At 38.9% G+C, this 14,557-nt stretch overlaps 1 protein-coding gene across 1 annotated transcript; it reads right to left on the bottom strand.

Annotated features, from left to right (window-relative positions):
* Positions 1 to 8,638: 8,638 nt before the first annotated feature.
* Positions 8,639 to 10,432, bottom strand: LOC139731955 (uncharacterized). The gene is made up of 2 exons (XM_071642826.1): positions 9,565 to 10,432; positions 8,639 to 8,904 (listed from the first exon to the last, which is right to left on the bottom strand). The coding sequence occupies exons 1-2, from the start codon at positions 10,430 to 10,432 to the stop codon at positions 8,639 to 8,641; spliced, it is 1,134 nt and encodes a 377-aa protein (XP_071498927.1).
* Between the last annotated feature and the right edge of the window lie 4,125 nt (positions 10,433 to 14,557).

The following is a 14,557-nucleotide window of genomic DNA, read 5'->3' as shown; positions in this document are numbered from 1 at the left end:
ATATCGAAATTTATTTAAAGCTTTCATGATACAGAGGCCATAAAATTATAAGGTTGATTGATGCAACCATCGGACAAAATATCCACTGTTCATTAAAATGTGCTAATTTATGTGGCTACCGAGCGAGCCAGCATCTTAATAACGTAAGAGTATTTGAAAGCAGTACGCTATGTGCAACGATCTTCATCGCATCTGGTCGCATCAAATGTTGCCTGCCTACTTTCGGTTTCTTTCCTTTTAAAAGAAAACCAAAATAGAACAAAGCAAAGCAAAACAACAAACAACATCTGAACGGCTACGGGAGTAGTAGGACCGCAAAGATATGGGAAACTTGTTCGACAGCAATTAAAGAAGATTGCTTTGCAACAATATAATGCCTAGCAACGCACCGTGAGAATAATACCATGAACTTGCAAGAGAAATTCTATCAAATGTAGGCCTATGTATCGGCGAGGAAATAGTTTTAGCATGGCAGCACGACAAAGATTCCCCTCGAGACATTTCAGGGAAACTCAGCGAATACGGAAAGAAAAAAAATACAAGAAAAAAAAAAGAAACCTTGCTGGAGGTTTGAGTAAAATCAGGCAAGTAGAGTTTTCAAAGATTGTGGATTTTTAAAGGTTTGTATAGTACATGCATGCTGCCCTCTTTGGCTTGGAATTTTTCAATATCCTTCGTGACGTCACTTTACGATGTATAGAACGATGGAAATGAAAGATATCAAAGGAATGTAACAAATCATTGATCTGAGTCATGAAAAGTTGGAAAGTCCTTTGACCTGATACTGACGTACATACACATAGTACTTGGAATAGGGTCTATAGTGGTCTGTTGATGATAAAGAAAAATTAAAATTTTGTAAAAGCTCCTATCTAAAATTCTTTATAGTTCTGTCACTTTTACATCATTGTTGTGCAGTTTTCAGTAGTGCAGTAGTGAGGGTAGCACACAGCGTGATATTGATATCATTGTATTAGATTCAATCACTAATGATGTTTTATAGGCCTACAGAGTAAGCCAGTTTTAGTTCCACTTTGCGCATGACAGAAAAAGGTAATTTGCACCGAAGTAAAGGAATGATAGTTTTTAAATTCACTGAGATAAACATCTGTGATGCAATGATTATTCATTTTATCCTTGTAAATGATGCTTGTAAGCGCATCCACCAGACAGCAAGTCTGGTATTTTGCAAGATTGACAGAAAAAGCTTGTTAAAGCATGCACTGCAAAACTTCAACGAAATGGATATGAAGAGTTTGTTCGCAAAAACCGATAAGTCAATAGATTTTGAAGTACGGTGTCTGTCATAAAGTACCAAATAACACCTTTTAAATGATATATTGGTCACTACATATAAAGGTACATTTTTGAAGTTATAGTCAGCCTGATGGTCAAAAGAAGCAATTTTTTTTTATATTATTCTCTTTATTTTTCTTGACCTTTAATCGCAAATATCTCCATTTGGCAAATATGGACTTATCGGTTTTTGCGAACAAACTCTTTATGCTTCCCCAAGTAGACTATACTGGTCACCTGCATGGTCCATACGCAAGTTTATTCTTTCTTTGGAAATGAATTCCATAAATTGTTACGTTGGGCAAGGTTATGCAAAGATACATTTAAAACGAGTGAAGTGCCTAACCAACCAACCGAGGAACCATGTTATGAAAGGTCATTGGTACCATTGCACGTGAGCTAATTACGAACTGACTTATCAATTCCGTTGAAGACGAAGGAGGTTGCTATACTGTTTGGAACTCTCCTGAACGGCTATGTGTGATAGAAATAGTGTAGTCTCTGTATTGTTGTTAGAGCAGATAGGAAAGGGTGAAATGACGCCAAAAAAAACAAACAAACAAATGACAAAAGGCCGTGCACCCCTGATTTGCAGCGGGATTAATATTTTATTTCTTTCTTTTTCTAGTTACTGCTAATCATGAAAAACACAATGTGTGAAGCACACATTAACGACTGTATGGTTCTGAGTCATCAAATTACCCCCCCCCCCCCACAGTGTGTGGAATACTGTTTTGCTTTGTATACACATCATCTGATGAGACTTGAGAATAATGAAAGAAACGTTAGAGGTGCGAGTTTTCTTCAATTGGTCACCCTCTGCACAAATCAAATTTGTAAGATCGCCACCGCTGCTGATCAACATTTTTAAGAAACATGTTGGAAAAAAGGAAGCAGCGTGAATCGAACCTGTATACTGCTTTTCGGCCAGTTGCTATCTTACAAATTGTATTTGTACAGAGGGAGACAATTAAAAAAACACCATATAATCCGTACAGTTGCTTTCATTTAAACGTGTGTGAGTCTGACGAATAAACTCTGTACAATATATAATCTATCAAACTCTCTATAATTACATCATTATAATTATTGATAATAGCATAAATAATATCTACCATTGCAATGAATATCTTGTTCTCATATACAGCGACTCTTCTGTCTCTCTCTCTCTCTCTCAACTCTCGAAATGGTACCCCAGTCACATGGCTTATTAATTGGTGTGATGTATCTTGATCCATGACGCAAGTATACGTGAACCATAAATACCAAATTACTATGAAATAATATCTTGCACTTAGATTTGAATTGCATGCCGTGGCTTCTATCCCCCTCCCCCCCCCCCCCCCGTCACCCTCTCTCTCTCTCTCTCTCTCTCTCTCTTCCCTCTTCCTTTCATCTTTTTTAAGCTTAATCTTTCTCAATCTTTCTTAGTCTTTATTAATCTTTCTCTCCGTCAGTCATCATTATTTTCATCCTTCTCATTCCCCTCCCCGCATCGTTCGCCATACTTTCACGACCTACATTGTATGATGGCAGCGTGCGATGTACCTTGACCCCTTCTTTAAACTTATACCAAGGAGGTACTAGGCGAGATCGCCTAGTATACCTCCTTGCTTATACCATGACGCAAGTTAACGTGAACCAGTGCTGCTTCTTCACCATGGCGGACCTCAAGATGGCGCCCTTCCGGGGTTCTGGTTCATTAGACACGTCACAACATTGACGTTCATCACGCCATTATCAGCAATTAATTTTAAACGGGAAAAGTTTCAAGCAGTCATTAAATGGTTCTCTATGCTTTGAAGTCAGCACTTTCTGATACTAAAATCTTAAATTACGGTATGTAAATGTCTACATGAGGTAAAATTCACGCTATAAATGGAATGCATATTTCTGTCCTTTTGTTTTACTTGCTTTAAGAACTACTGCTGTGAAATATAGGCACCTATTTCCAATGTACTGTAACACCATGTGCATTTCATTTTGTTAACTAGCGCACGTCTTTTGAGCGCTGAAAATCAAATGTCGCCTGAATATAAAAACAACCCAAGTCCACTATACAAAATTTAGGAAAAAAGAAATCATTAAATAATTTCCTAATAATTTTAGATTTTCATTTAGTGAAATGTTGGTTATACAAATTTGAATATAAAACAGTCATTTGACTGTTCATCTATATTTGCATGACTTCGTAAAGGATCTCCAAAGACGATATCCAAATTTGGACTTCGGTTGTTTTTATCTTCAGGTATTCAAATGTATATGCCATAACTTCACACTTACAAAGATCTAGGATGCTTACTCACTCTCTACTCCAATTTGAGTCATATAGAATTTGTTAATCAAATTACAAACAATAGATAAAAAGGAGTTATGAACGAATAATTACTACTAATATCTAGCAATGCTAAAGAAAAGAAAATGTATGCAAAATATATTTGTATCTATTAATTTTTTTCGCGTTGGAGACATATTGCAACTCAATTCAAAATCTATATTCATTTCTAGGAATACGTGATATTGGTTGTAACAATTATAATGATAATAATAATAATTCACAGCATTTATATAGCGCATTATCACATGAAATGTCTCTAAGCGCTACGGAAAAAAATAGAAAAGGAAGAAGAAGAAAGGAAGAAGAAGAAAGGAAGAAAGAGAGAAAGAAGAAGAAGGTATAAAGTTTCAGAGACGGTAAGACATGAGTCATAGTCATAGAACTACTCAATAAACAAATATGTTTTTAACATGGATTTAAAATTTGTCTACCGAGTCTGTTAAATGTATAGTTTCTAAGACCTTAAATAGGAAATTAGAAATAAGTAGGTCCTACTTATGTTTTTGCACCGTTATGTGTGTGTGTGTGTGTGGTGTGTGCTTGTGTTTGTGTTTGCGCTGCTTTAGGACCAACCACTGAGGTTTGGAGGGATTGCTTACAGTTCCATCGAAAAGATCGTGAGGGTTTTTTTTTTCATACAATATATTCTACAAACCAATTAGAAAGATATGAAACGATGACCTTGATTATTTTCTCATCTAATTTGTATCCATGGCAACGACGAAAGACACTTTAAAACTAAGAATTCTATGTGTGTGTGTTTTGTTTTGTTTTGTTTTGTTTGTCCTCGCTCTTTGGTATTCCATTTCACCTTTGCACATATGTTGAAGGTCAATGTGATGATCTTGTAATTCAATTGCAGAGCAGATGGATCTGGGTGGCATCGTTACAGTCGATTTGACGATAACGACACTGACGTTGAGTAGGGAGATGACAAGGAGTCAAATTGATTATGTTTTATTTATCCTTTAGGGCTTTCTTGGATTTGGGGGTCTTGCCGACGATGTACCTGTATGAGAAAGACAAGGTAGGAAAAAAAAAGAAGAAAACACCAGAGTTACGTTTGTCTTACATCTCCAGACATAAAACAAGACCATATCAAGCTTTAAGATTGTTTATAGTTTTACGATCAATATTGGTGACACAAGCATACACTTTATTGCCAATGATAATGCAATTTGAATCAACATACATAATTATGTATCATTATGTACGTATATCATAATGTAAGCACTGTATTTAAAGAATACAATAAGTTCCAGTTGCTTCTTCTTTTCAAAAAAGAAAAAAAAAGAAAAAAAAAGAAGTTATGAAAAAAATGACCATAACGGGATCATTCAAATTGAGGAACAGAACAGAGTTGATCATCAGGAATCTCAAAAATTTATTCATAAATGGCGTTGCTGCTGACTGTGAAAAAGGGGACAAACTAACACAGGGTATTTTGAAATACAGTGCATTGTATTGCAGACATTCACACCTACCTGAACGCACAAAATACCACGCCGTGCACCAGTGCCATACACACCAGCACCGTGGCAGGGGCGGTAGATGACGTCATATCGAACAGCGTCCTGTAGATCATGGCTATAAGGGGCGTGGCCAGGGTAATGATGCATGATCCCAAAGACATAACGGCACCTGTACCAAAATAATAACCAGGAAGGTTCGATGAATGTGGGATCGCTTCGGATAAATAGGCTCATTTTGTCATGCAAAATAATGTATTCATCAAGTTTATCCATGAACATCGGGAGCTTGTGGGGGGCTTCCCGTCGGCTTGCGCGATCTAACAACAACCTGTTCTATATTAGAAAATTAAATAATGCTGGAGTGAGTTGAAAATATGAACGTCGAAGAACCATGTTGTGTTTTGGACGCAACATGTTCATAAATTAGAATAGTTAGGTCTATTCAGAATCAAGAAATGATTGATACAAATACAACCTTAAGCCTTTTTTAACGGTTTAGACAAAGTACGACATGTCATGTATAGATTAAGATTACTCTTCATGCGATTTTGCTTAGATGGTCTTTTGAGAGTATGTCCCCACTTCAATGAATGCTTCATCTTAGCGTTTTTCGCCTCAATGTTTCATATATTTTGAGTACTTTTCAGGTATCTAAGACGAAGATAACATATACTGCAAAAACAATTTTTCCTTACGTAAAATTTTCTGTGCAGTCGTCTCTGCCGCATAATATATCTGACTGATATACTTGCAAAATAATTATCAATTATGTATTATTGTAAGCGTAAACGTCATCAACGTACAGTAACTTGGTAAGAAAGAAGATATCAACAAAAAAGAGGAAAGAGAAGCAGGAGGAGACAAAGAGGAGGAAATGGAGGAAGAGGATAAGAGGGGTGAAGACGTGGGACGGTATTGATGCATTTATTATCATTACGAAGACAATAACACACAAGATAAAGAAGAAGAGGAGCGAGATACGAAGAAGAATAGTGCGATACATGAAAGAGGAAGAAAAAAGTAGAAGGAGGAGGTAATGAGGAGGAGGATGACGGTGAAATGAAAGAAGGAAAAGATAGTGAAGATGGAGACAAGGAGGAGGACAGTACGAAGAGAAGTAACACGAGAAAGGAGAAGATGGTAATGTTGATTATGGTGGTGGTCGTGTTGGTGGTGATGATGATGATAGTGATGATGGTGGTAGTGATGGTGGTGATGATGATGATGGTGGTGGGGTGGCGTTGACGGTGACGGTGACGGTGACGGTGATAGTGATAGTGATGATGACGGTGACGTTGATGGTGATGGAGATGGCAATGATGGTGATGGTGATGGTGATGGTGACGGTGATGGTGATGGTGATGATGGTGGTGGCGGCGGTGACGGTGATGCTGACGGTGACGGTGACGATGATGATGGTGATGGTGGTGGCGGTGATGGTGGTGGCGGCGGTGACGGTGATGCTGACAGTGACGGTGACGGTGATGATGGTGATGGTGATGGTGGTGGTGGTGACGGTGGTGATGATGATGGTGATGGTAATGGTGATGGTGATGGTGATGGTGATGGTGATAGTGATGGTGGTGGCTGCGGTGACGGTGATGCTGACGGTGATGCTGACAGTGACGGTGATGATGGTGATGGTGGTGGTGGTGGTGATGATGGTGGTGATGTTGATGATGGTGATGGTGATGGTGATGGCGATGGTGATGGTGATGATGAGGGTGATGGTGGTGATGGTGATGATGATAATGGTGATGGTGGTGGTGGTGGCGGCGGTGACGGTGATGCTGACGGTGACGGTGATGATGGTGATGGTGGTGGTGGTGGTGATGGTGGTGATGATGATGACGGTGATGGTGATGGTGATGGTGATGGTGATGGTGGTGATGGTGGTGATGATGATAATGGTGATGGTGGTGGTTGTGGCGGCGGTGAGGGTGATGCTGACGGTGACGGTGACGGTGATGGTGATGTTGATAGTGATAGTGATAGTGATGGTATACGGTGACGTTGATGGAGATAGAGATGGCAATGATGGTGATGATGATGATGGTGTATGGTGATGGTGATGGTGATTAAGAAAGAGACACAAGATGAATAAAAAGAACCAAGAGAACTATAAAAATTCCACGAAGAGAGGCATGCTCAGAGGAAAAGTAGGAGGGAGACAAAGAAAGGAAGGAAAAAGGAAATATCAGAGGGAAAGAAGAAAGGACAGTTAAGATGTTGGAGAGGAATGTTGGCATGACGAAGATATATCGTGCACCTTTTTGATGAGGAGTGGCTATGCGCGCCACGACTGACCCGCCTGCTGCTCGACTGGGAGAAACGAACATCGCCAAAGAAGTAGCTGGAAACAAAGGAAGACAGACAGGTTCGGTAAGAAAAGAATGATGCATGATATATTTTATTTGTATTCCCATTAGGCATTGTTAGATGCAACTTATGGCTTTAGTGTTTACTTCATCACAATACAGTTTTCAAAGATCGACTGTGTCAGTAGACAATGTGTATTCCGATGCATTCAAACTTTGCTCAAGATTTTAAGAACTCACAGTTAGCCAGAATAATTGGTTGCCATCTTCACTGATGGCTATCTACCAAGCAAAACGTCGCCATCGACAACTGACAGTCATTAGTGGTCTATTCATAATGTATCATGTATATGATACAAGCAAATATTTCACATTTATGTGGTCGTGTACCAAAGTTGAGTTTGCATTATGTCTTGAATTTGTTATTGTCAAAATCCTGTTCCGTCAATGTCTATTATGAACTTTGGCTCCATGATCTATTATACTGTTATTAGTCATTAAAACAACATACAGTGACTGTCCCTCTCTTGTCTTTTGAAAGTGAGTGAATATACGGTTACAGTTCGTTATTCCGAAGGTTCGTTATTCCGAAGGTTCTTTAGTCCGAAGGTTCGTTATTCCGAAGGTTCTTTAGTCCGAAGGTTCGTTATTCCGAAGGTTCGTTATTCCGAAGATTCGTTATTCCGAAGGTTTGTTAATCCGAAAATGTGATAAGGTTTGTTATTCCGAAGGTTCATTAATCCGAAAATGAAATAAGGTTCGTTATTCCGAAGGTTCGTTGATCCGAAAATGAAACAAAGCTCGTTATTCCGAAGGTTTGTTACGGACCCTATTTCATTTTCGAATCAACGAACCTTCGGAATAACGAACCCTATTTCATTTTCAGATTAGCGAACCTTCGGAATAACAAACCCTATTTCACTTTCGGATAAACGAGCCTTCGGAATAGCGAACCCTATTTCATTTTCGGATTAACGAACCTTCGGAATAACGAACCTTCGGAATAACGCCACAAATGTTCGGATTTACGGACCCTTTTTTCATTTTCGGATTAACGAACCTCTAGGTATAGGGAATTTGTGTGTTTCGGATTAACGAACCTTCGGACTAACGAGCCTTCGGAATAACGAACAGCACCAGAATATACACGCACATTTGGACCAGGCTTCTATTGAACATCTATAGTTCATCTACAACACTCTTCTCATAGATAACTATGTCTTACCGAAAAGTAGATACAACGATGAGTGCGCTAAAGCCGTCACCATGGTTGCGATGGCTGCGAAGAGCGCTCCGTACTGCAGCAGGCGGAAGTCGTTTCTAAGCGACGCTTTCCCCAGCATTCCCAGGAATACTGGTGTCCCTAGAGCCTGGCCGATGATACCAAAGAACATCTTCGCCGTGGTATACACACGGTAGGTTGGTATTGACCATCCAAAGGGAGGCAACTTCGTGTAGAATAGGACCAGGGTGTTTTCAACTATACAGTTTGCAAAAGGATGGCAAAGGAATAAAAAATAAACGGCATTTGAACAATGCACGCTGAATATCAGAATGCCAACGCCCGCAGCGATGTTTTAAAAGATTTTAAGGTACATGTACATACATTCATCGCTCCTTGATGTGACTGTCATCCCAGCGGTTTATAGGCAACCAAGACAGATGCCATTCTTGTTTTCTCATGGTTATTTCTAATTATCAAAAGTATTTTTTCTTTCAGAATTGCTACTAACTTTTGATTACAGTAGACATTTCGTTCAAGATGTGTAACCAGGGAGATGGACCTAATCCCTAGATTAACAATTTAATGACAAGGAGTGCAAAAACCAAAAATGAAAACAAAAGCGAACCCCTTAAAATTGTTACGTTCATAAGAGTCGAAAATAAAGATACAAATCTCCATTGAGGTTAAAATAGCAGCTAAGCAACAATAGAAGGTATGTAAGTTAAGGTGTGATGTTGATTACATCTTTTGTCTCCTTGCAGATACTTTGACAATATTGCTTATGTTTCTTACTTTTGAAATGTTAAACGGTAACAATATCATGTGTGATAACAAATGTATTGAATTGCTCATTTACACTTATCCGCATGGACGGCACAACAATTTTGCAACATAATCATTAAATGCATTGCTTACATGAGGTTGAAGCGCTGCTCAGCATGCTGGCGACGAGGAAGATCACAAGTTGTCGGAAAGCCAGTGAACTCTTTTGGGATTTTACGACTCTAAATCCTTCAGTGAGGTGCGTCCAAAGAGTTGAAAGCAATGTCATAATCCTGCTTCGCCTTTTCCCGCCATCCTTCGCCGCCGATTCGCTGTCGTCTGCCTCGACGGGTGGGAGGCTCTCTTCGACGAAGAGCTTGACGATGGCGATCGAGAGTATTTGGGAGATGGCGAAGATGACGAGGACGAGGGTCGGTCCGAGGAACTGTGGGAGGATGTCGGCCGAAAGTCCCCCGCAGAGGGATCCAAACGCCATGACCGGAAGTGTGCGACCAATGGTCAGGACTACCTTCTCTTCCGGCGTGGTATCCGTAATGATGTTGATAATGGTCATCAACAGTGTCTGCAGACCACCGCTGAGGCCGAAGACTAGTGCCCCTAAGGCCGTCAAGGGAATCGATACCTTGGTCATCAGCGACTGCAGAATACTGACCACCGCCAGAATCAAGGAGCCGTAGCAGGGTACCAAGAGGACACGTTTGCGTCCGATCCTGTCACTAAGGGTTCCCAGCACCAGCATCGCAAGGGCCCCCGGGATGTCCGTCAACATCCCCTGGAGGTTTTGCGCGCTCGCCGACACACCTTGCACCCGGGCTTGGATCTTGGGGTAGTCCGCAAGGTTTTCGCAGGTGTCTCGTGAAAACACTTCCATACAGAGCTGCCTGGTCATCAGGCGGCGAGAGACGGGGAACTGCATGCCGATACCAGCGGCGTACAGGAACAGGACCAGCGGAAGGCTGCATCGCCGGAAACTACTCAAGATGAGATCGGTGACAGCCATGTTAAACCTAATACACGGAATGTGGTATATATATGATTACATGGAAGTGTAATGTGAGGAAATATAATACACAGAGTATAGGTGTAGGATACACGGAGTGTATATACGAAACACCAGCTTACACAGAGTATCTTGTTGAATTCACGAAACTAGTAGCACACGCTTGAGAGGTGAATGGCATTGAATACGAAACTGCAAATAATGGAACACGCAATACTTAAAGCTGAAAGATGATAACAAAATACACAAAATACATTATGGAGGGTCGGTACACAATTCAATTTGATTTTCAATTCAATCTAATTCAACTCAATCTGTTTCCATGGTGATTCAATTGATAAATGCAAAATATTTTTATTGGCAATAAATGATAGATTGTCAAAAATATTATCTCAATGTTCGACGAGAATATCATTCTTTTCCAACTCTGGGCCCGTTTTATCAATAGATATAATCGATTATAAAATTTCCTTACCACTCAGGCTGCCATAGACTTATGATAGAAATCAACTATATAACTCTTCATAAAACAGGGCCCTGAAATGCTGGTGATGAAGACAATGATGATTTGTGCTCTGTGATATGTAGTGGCATTTAAATATTAAAAGATCTGTAAGTTAATGACGTCCGAGTCCAATGAATCTGACAAACTCATTGCTCAGTTTTTATTCGTCTGCATATGCAGAAAAGTTATTATGTTCAACTTGTCTGGTAGAAAACAACACACATTTGTAAATCGTACATTGAATCTTGTGAGATAATAAACCAACGAGTTGTCAATTTAACTGTCCAGTATACAGGCCAACACAGTCTTCTGGCGTGAAAGCATCATTACACTCAGCATACCACTATTCATTGGCTATTAGAGGCTAAATAATAACACATAATGCCAGACCCAATGTTGGACTGGCTCTGACTTACCTGTGAGAGGAGAAGAGTTAGAAGGCTTGCTGTTTGAAAACATAAAACTCTGAACAAAATGCACGAATTCACGTCCGTCGTCTGCAGAAGAGCTATACTTAGCCAGAGACGGCCAAGGTGTATAGGTCTTTTAAAGCGCTCACAAACAGTACCAGGAGGGCACTGATATGTCAAGGGGTAAGGGGAACCAAATCGATACACAGTTTTCAAAGGTGTATGCCCGGTATCCAGGGTTTTCTCTCAAAGCATGCCAATGAATATCCAGTGATCACCTCTGCACTACAGATCAATATCAACGGACAATTGGGCATTGTGACAGTGTGTCGTCATAATGCCCGGCTTGGGTCAGGACGAGGGTGTAGAAGAAGGGGCAAGGGGGAGGGGCACGGGTTTAAGCCGGAGAATGTAAGTTCATTTCCGAGGCAATGGGAAAATGGAGTTAAAGTGAAACAAAGTCAAAGGACTGAGGTAGCATTGAATGATGATTTGGTTGACAGATATACATTGTCATTACACGTCTTGTTGAAAAAAAAAAACAAGTATATGGTCTGTTCTATTGATATATATCCAGATATTTCGTTTTTAATTGTTCTTGGTCACACTCAGTAAAGGAAAGGAAGTAAATGCCTGCATAAACTTTCATTCCATTTCATGAATAGCCAATACGTCGCTTGTCCAGAAAGAGATTAATAGGTAGGTCCTACATTTCCTTTCTTCTGTTCTTGCCTCTTCATTTTCCTCATTCTTATCTTAGCAGCATCAATTGCGGGAACCTGTAGTTAGTTTGCTTTATCTTAGACCCCATCATCACCAATTCTTGTATCAGAATGTTGCCTTACATTCATCATTATTTTGTTTGTGTTCAGTTAATTATTCAGAGGCAATGTACTATCGCATCGATTTATCTTCATCTTCTATGATATAATAAACGAAATGACATGAATAAAAGAAAAGAGCAATCAGAATGGACGATTAAGATGTACAAGACTATTCGTGACTACTTTAAAAGTGACGTTGCAATCACGTGACATTTTGTTCACACAGTGGTTTCATTTTCGCCAACAGATCAGATCTTATTGAAGTTAAGTTAATGCGTCATTTTGTCCTGTGCAGTCTACAAAATATCACTCTATAGCACCTACGTGAACCTGGTCCAGTTCGGGGTCACTGATCTCAATCAAAGATAAAGAGGTCCGTCACACTACACTGTCTGTCACGACATTACATGTTTGATAGACGGTCTGTATAAAGAATTATTCTTTTGATTGCTTATATTGAGTGGGAGGTTTTATTGGTGGGCGCTGCATTACGTCCTTGTCCGTCTTTAGCTCTCTTTCAAGCTTGAAAAAAAAATGCAGCAAACTGCAATCTACACAAGGAGACTTTATTTTGCAAACACGGCTGTCATTTCAGTTACGCTGTGATGATACAGATCAAAACAAAGCGATATGACTCAGTGTATTAATCTAGTCTAGCGCCATCATTTATTTATCTATATCTATCTATCTATCTATCTATCTATCTATCTGTCTGTCTGTCTACCTACCTATCTATCTGTCTATCTATCTATCTATATATTTACCTACCTATCTATCTATCTATCTGTGTATCTATCACTACATACTTATTCTAGTTTTAAACAATTGCTAAAGTTTTTTGTTTTTGTTTTTTTATTGTTCCATATTCCACATTTCAACAAATACATAAAACATAAACATCACAATACAAAAGCCTGGATGAATTGTCAAGTACAGCTTATAAGACAATAAAACATGTGAAATATGAGGAATCTACTTAGAAGTATTGCTTGTAGGGTGTAGATTCCCAGATGCGGATGTGAGATTATTTCTTACTTGGTTATGTAATTAAAGGAATGACAATTTGTGAATTGGAGAAATATAAACGCCAAAAAGTAAAAAGAAAAAGAAAAAACAAAGAAAACAATGTCCGCGGCACAGACTTCTTGAGAGTTGCGAGATCACCCGAGCGAGGTACAAGTCAGATGCAGTGTACAATAGCAGAGATACCAAATGTGTACAAAGGAAGTTCAGGAGATAATACAGAAATCACGAGCGAGGCACTTTTTTATGTATCAATTAAATCACTTATGTATCAATTAAACTCAGGTGGTCTCCCTGATGTGTTTTCTTCGATGTTTGTCAAAAATACTGAAGTTCATTCTTACCCTATACTACTAGACAAAAAGATTCTTTTCATCTTTCTCCTGTACGAACCGTATCTGCTTTAAAAACAGTAACCACTACAGGACCTAAATTTTGGAATGAGTTGGATAGAGAAATAATCCAATCTCAGTCTCTTTATTCATTTAAGCATAAACTTAAACTAGTTTTTCTGAATTCATATCTATAGCTATTCTTCAATCCTCCTCGACATTCTCTGTTCATACTTCACATTACTGACATTATCGATTATGTAACATGTGCCTCGCTCGTGATTTCTGAAAGTAAATCATGTCAATAGCTTGACAAAGCCCCATAATGGGTAATTTTTATATATCAATGTCACATAGAGTTTCTTTCACCCTTTTGACTTCAGTTCAATTAAATTTATTTATTTATTCCCATCAATAAAAGGAAATGCATAGTATAAAGTGACACACTTGTACTTGTTGTACTTGAAATTCTCTTAAACAATTTGAAAGAAGAACAAAAAAAAGTATGTAATGCTATAAATAATAATGCAACGGGAAAGCAATGCACACTGTGCAATAATTAAATTGTAACATACTATACCATGATCCTTATCTTGTTCTTCATACTTTATAAGTAGGCTTTTGTTGGAACCTCGCTTTAAAGTGTGGCTTCCATCGCATTTCTCTATAGCATTTTTACATTGATCAAAACTCTGACACATGGACCGCCATGTTCTTATGTTTGTAATATATTATTGTACATCCAGGCTGGATATTAAGTATCATCATATTTGGTTATATTTCATAAATGTTTTTTATTTGAGAAATGCGAAACTAAACTGAAATTGAAATTTAAATTGAAATAGAAAAAGCAAACAAATATTTAGAGCCTATGTATAGCAAAGAAAAAGAGTGATCCACTGAAAGTCTTCGTACTCTATCTGGATCCCTTTATTTGCGTCATGACGTCATAATTGGAATAATACATCAGGAATTGCACCCAGCATGGATTAATGTAAAACTGACTGTAAGCAACCTATACTTCGTCATCA

Source organism: Diadema antillarum, unplaced genomic scaffold (assembly GCF_040938485.1).
Source record: "Diadema antillarum isolate AM-2024a unplaced genomic scaffold, OU_Dant_1.0 seq00000389_RagTag, whole genome shotgun sequence".
Taxonomy (NCBI): Eukaryota; Metazoa; Echinodermata; class Echinoidea; order Diadematoida; family Diadematidae; genus Diadema; species Diadema antillarum.
This window is presented reverse-complemented; position numbering and strand designations above follow the sequence as displayed.

Excerpts from the sequence above, each read along its gene's own strand:
- LOC139731955 (XM_071642826.1), bottom strand. The coding sequence starts at position 10,432 with ATGGCTGTCACCGATCTCATCTTGAGTAGTTTCCGGCGATGCAGCCTT. Across the intron at positions 8,905-9,564 it reads GAGCAGCGCTTCAACCTCAT|TTGAAAACACCCTGGTCCTA; the intron begins GTAAGCAATGCA and ends CAAACTGTATAG.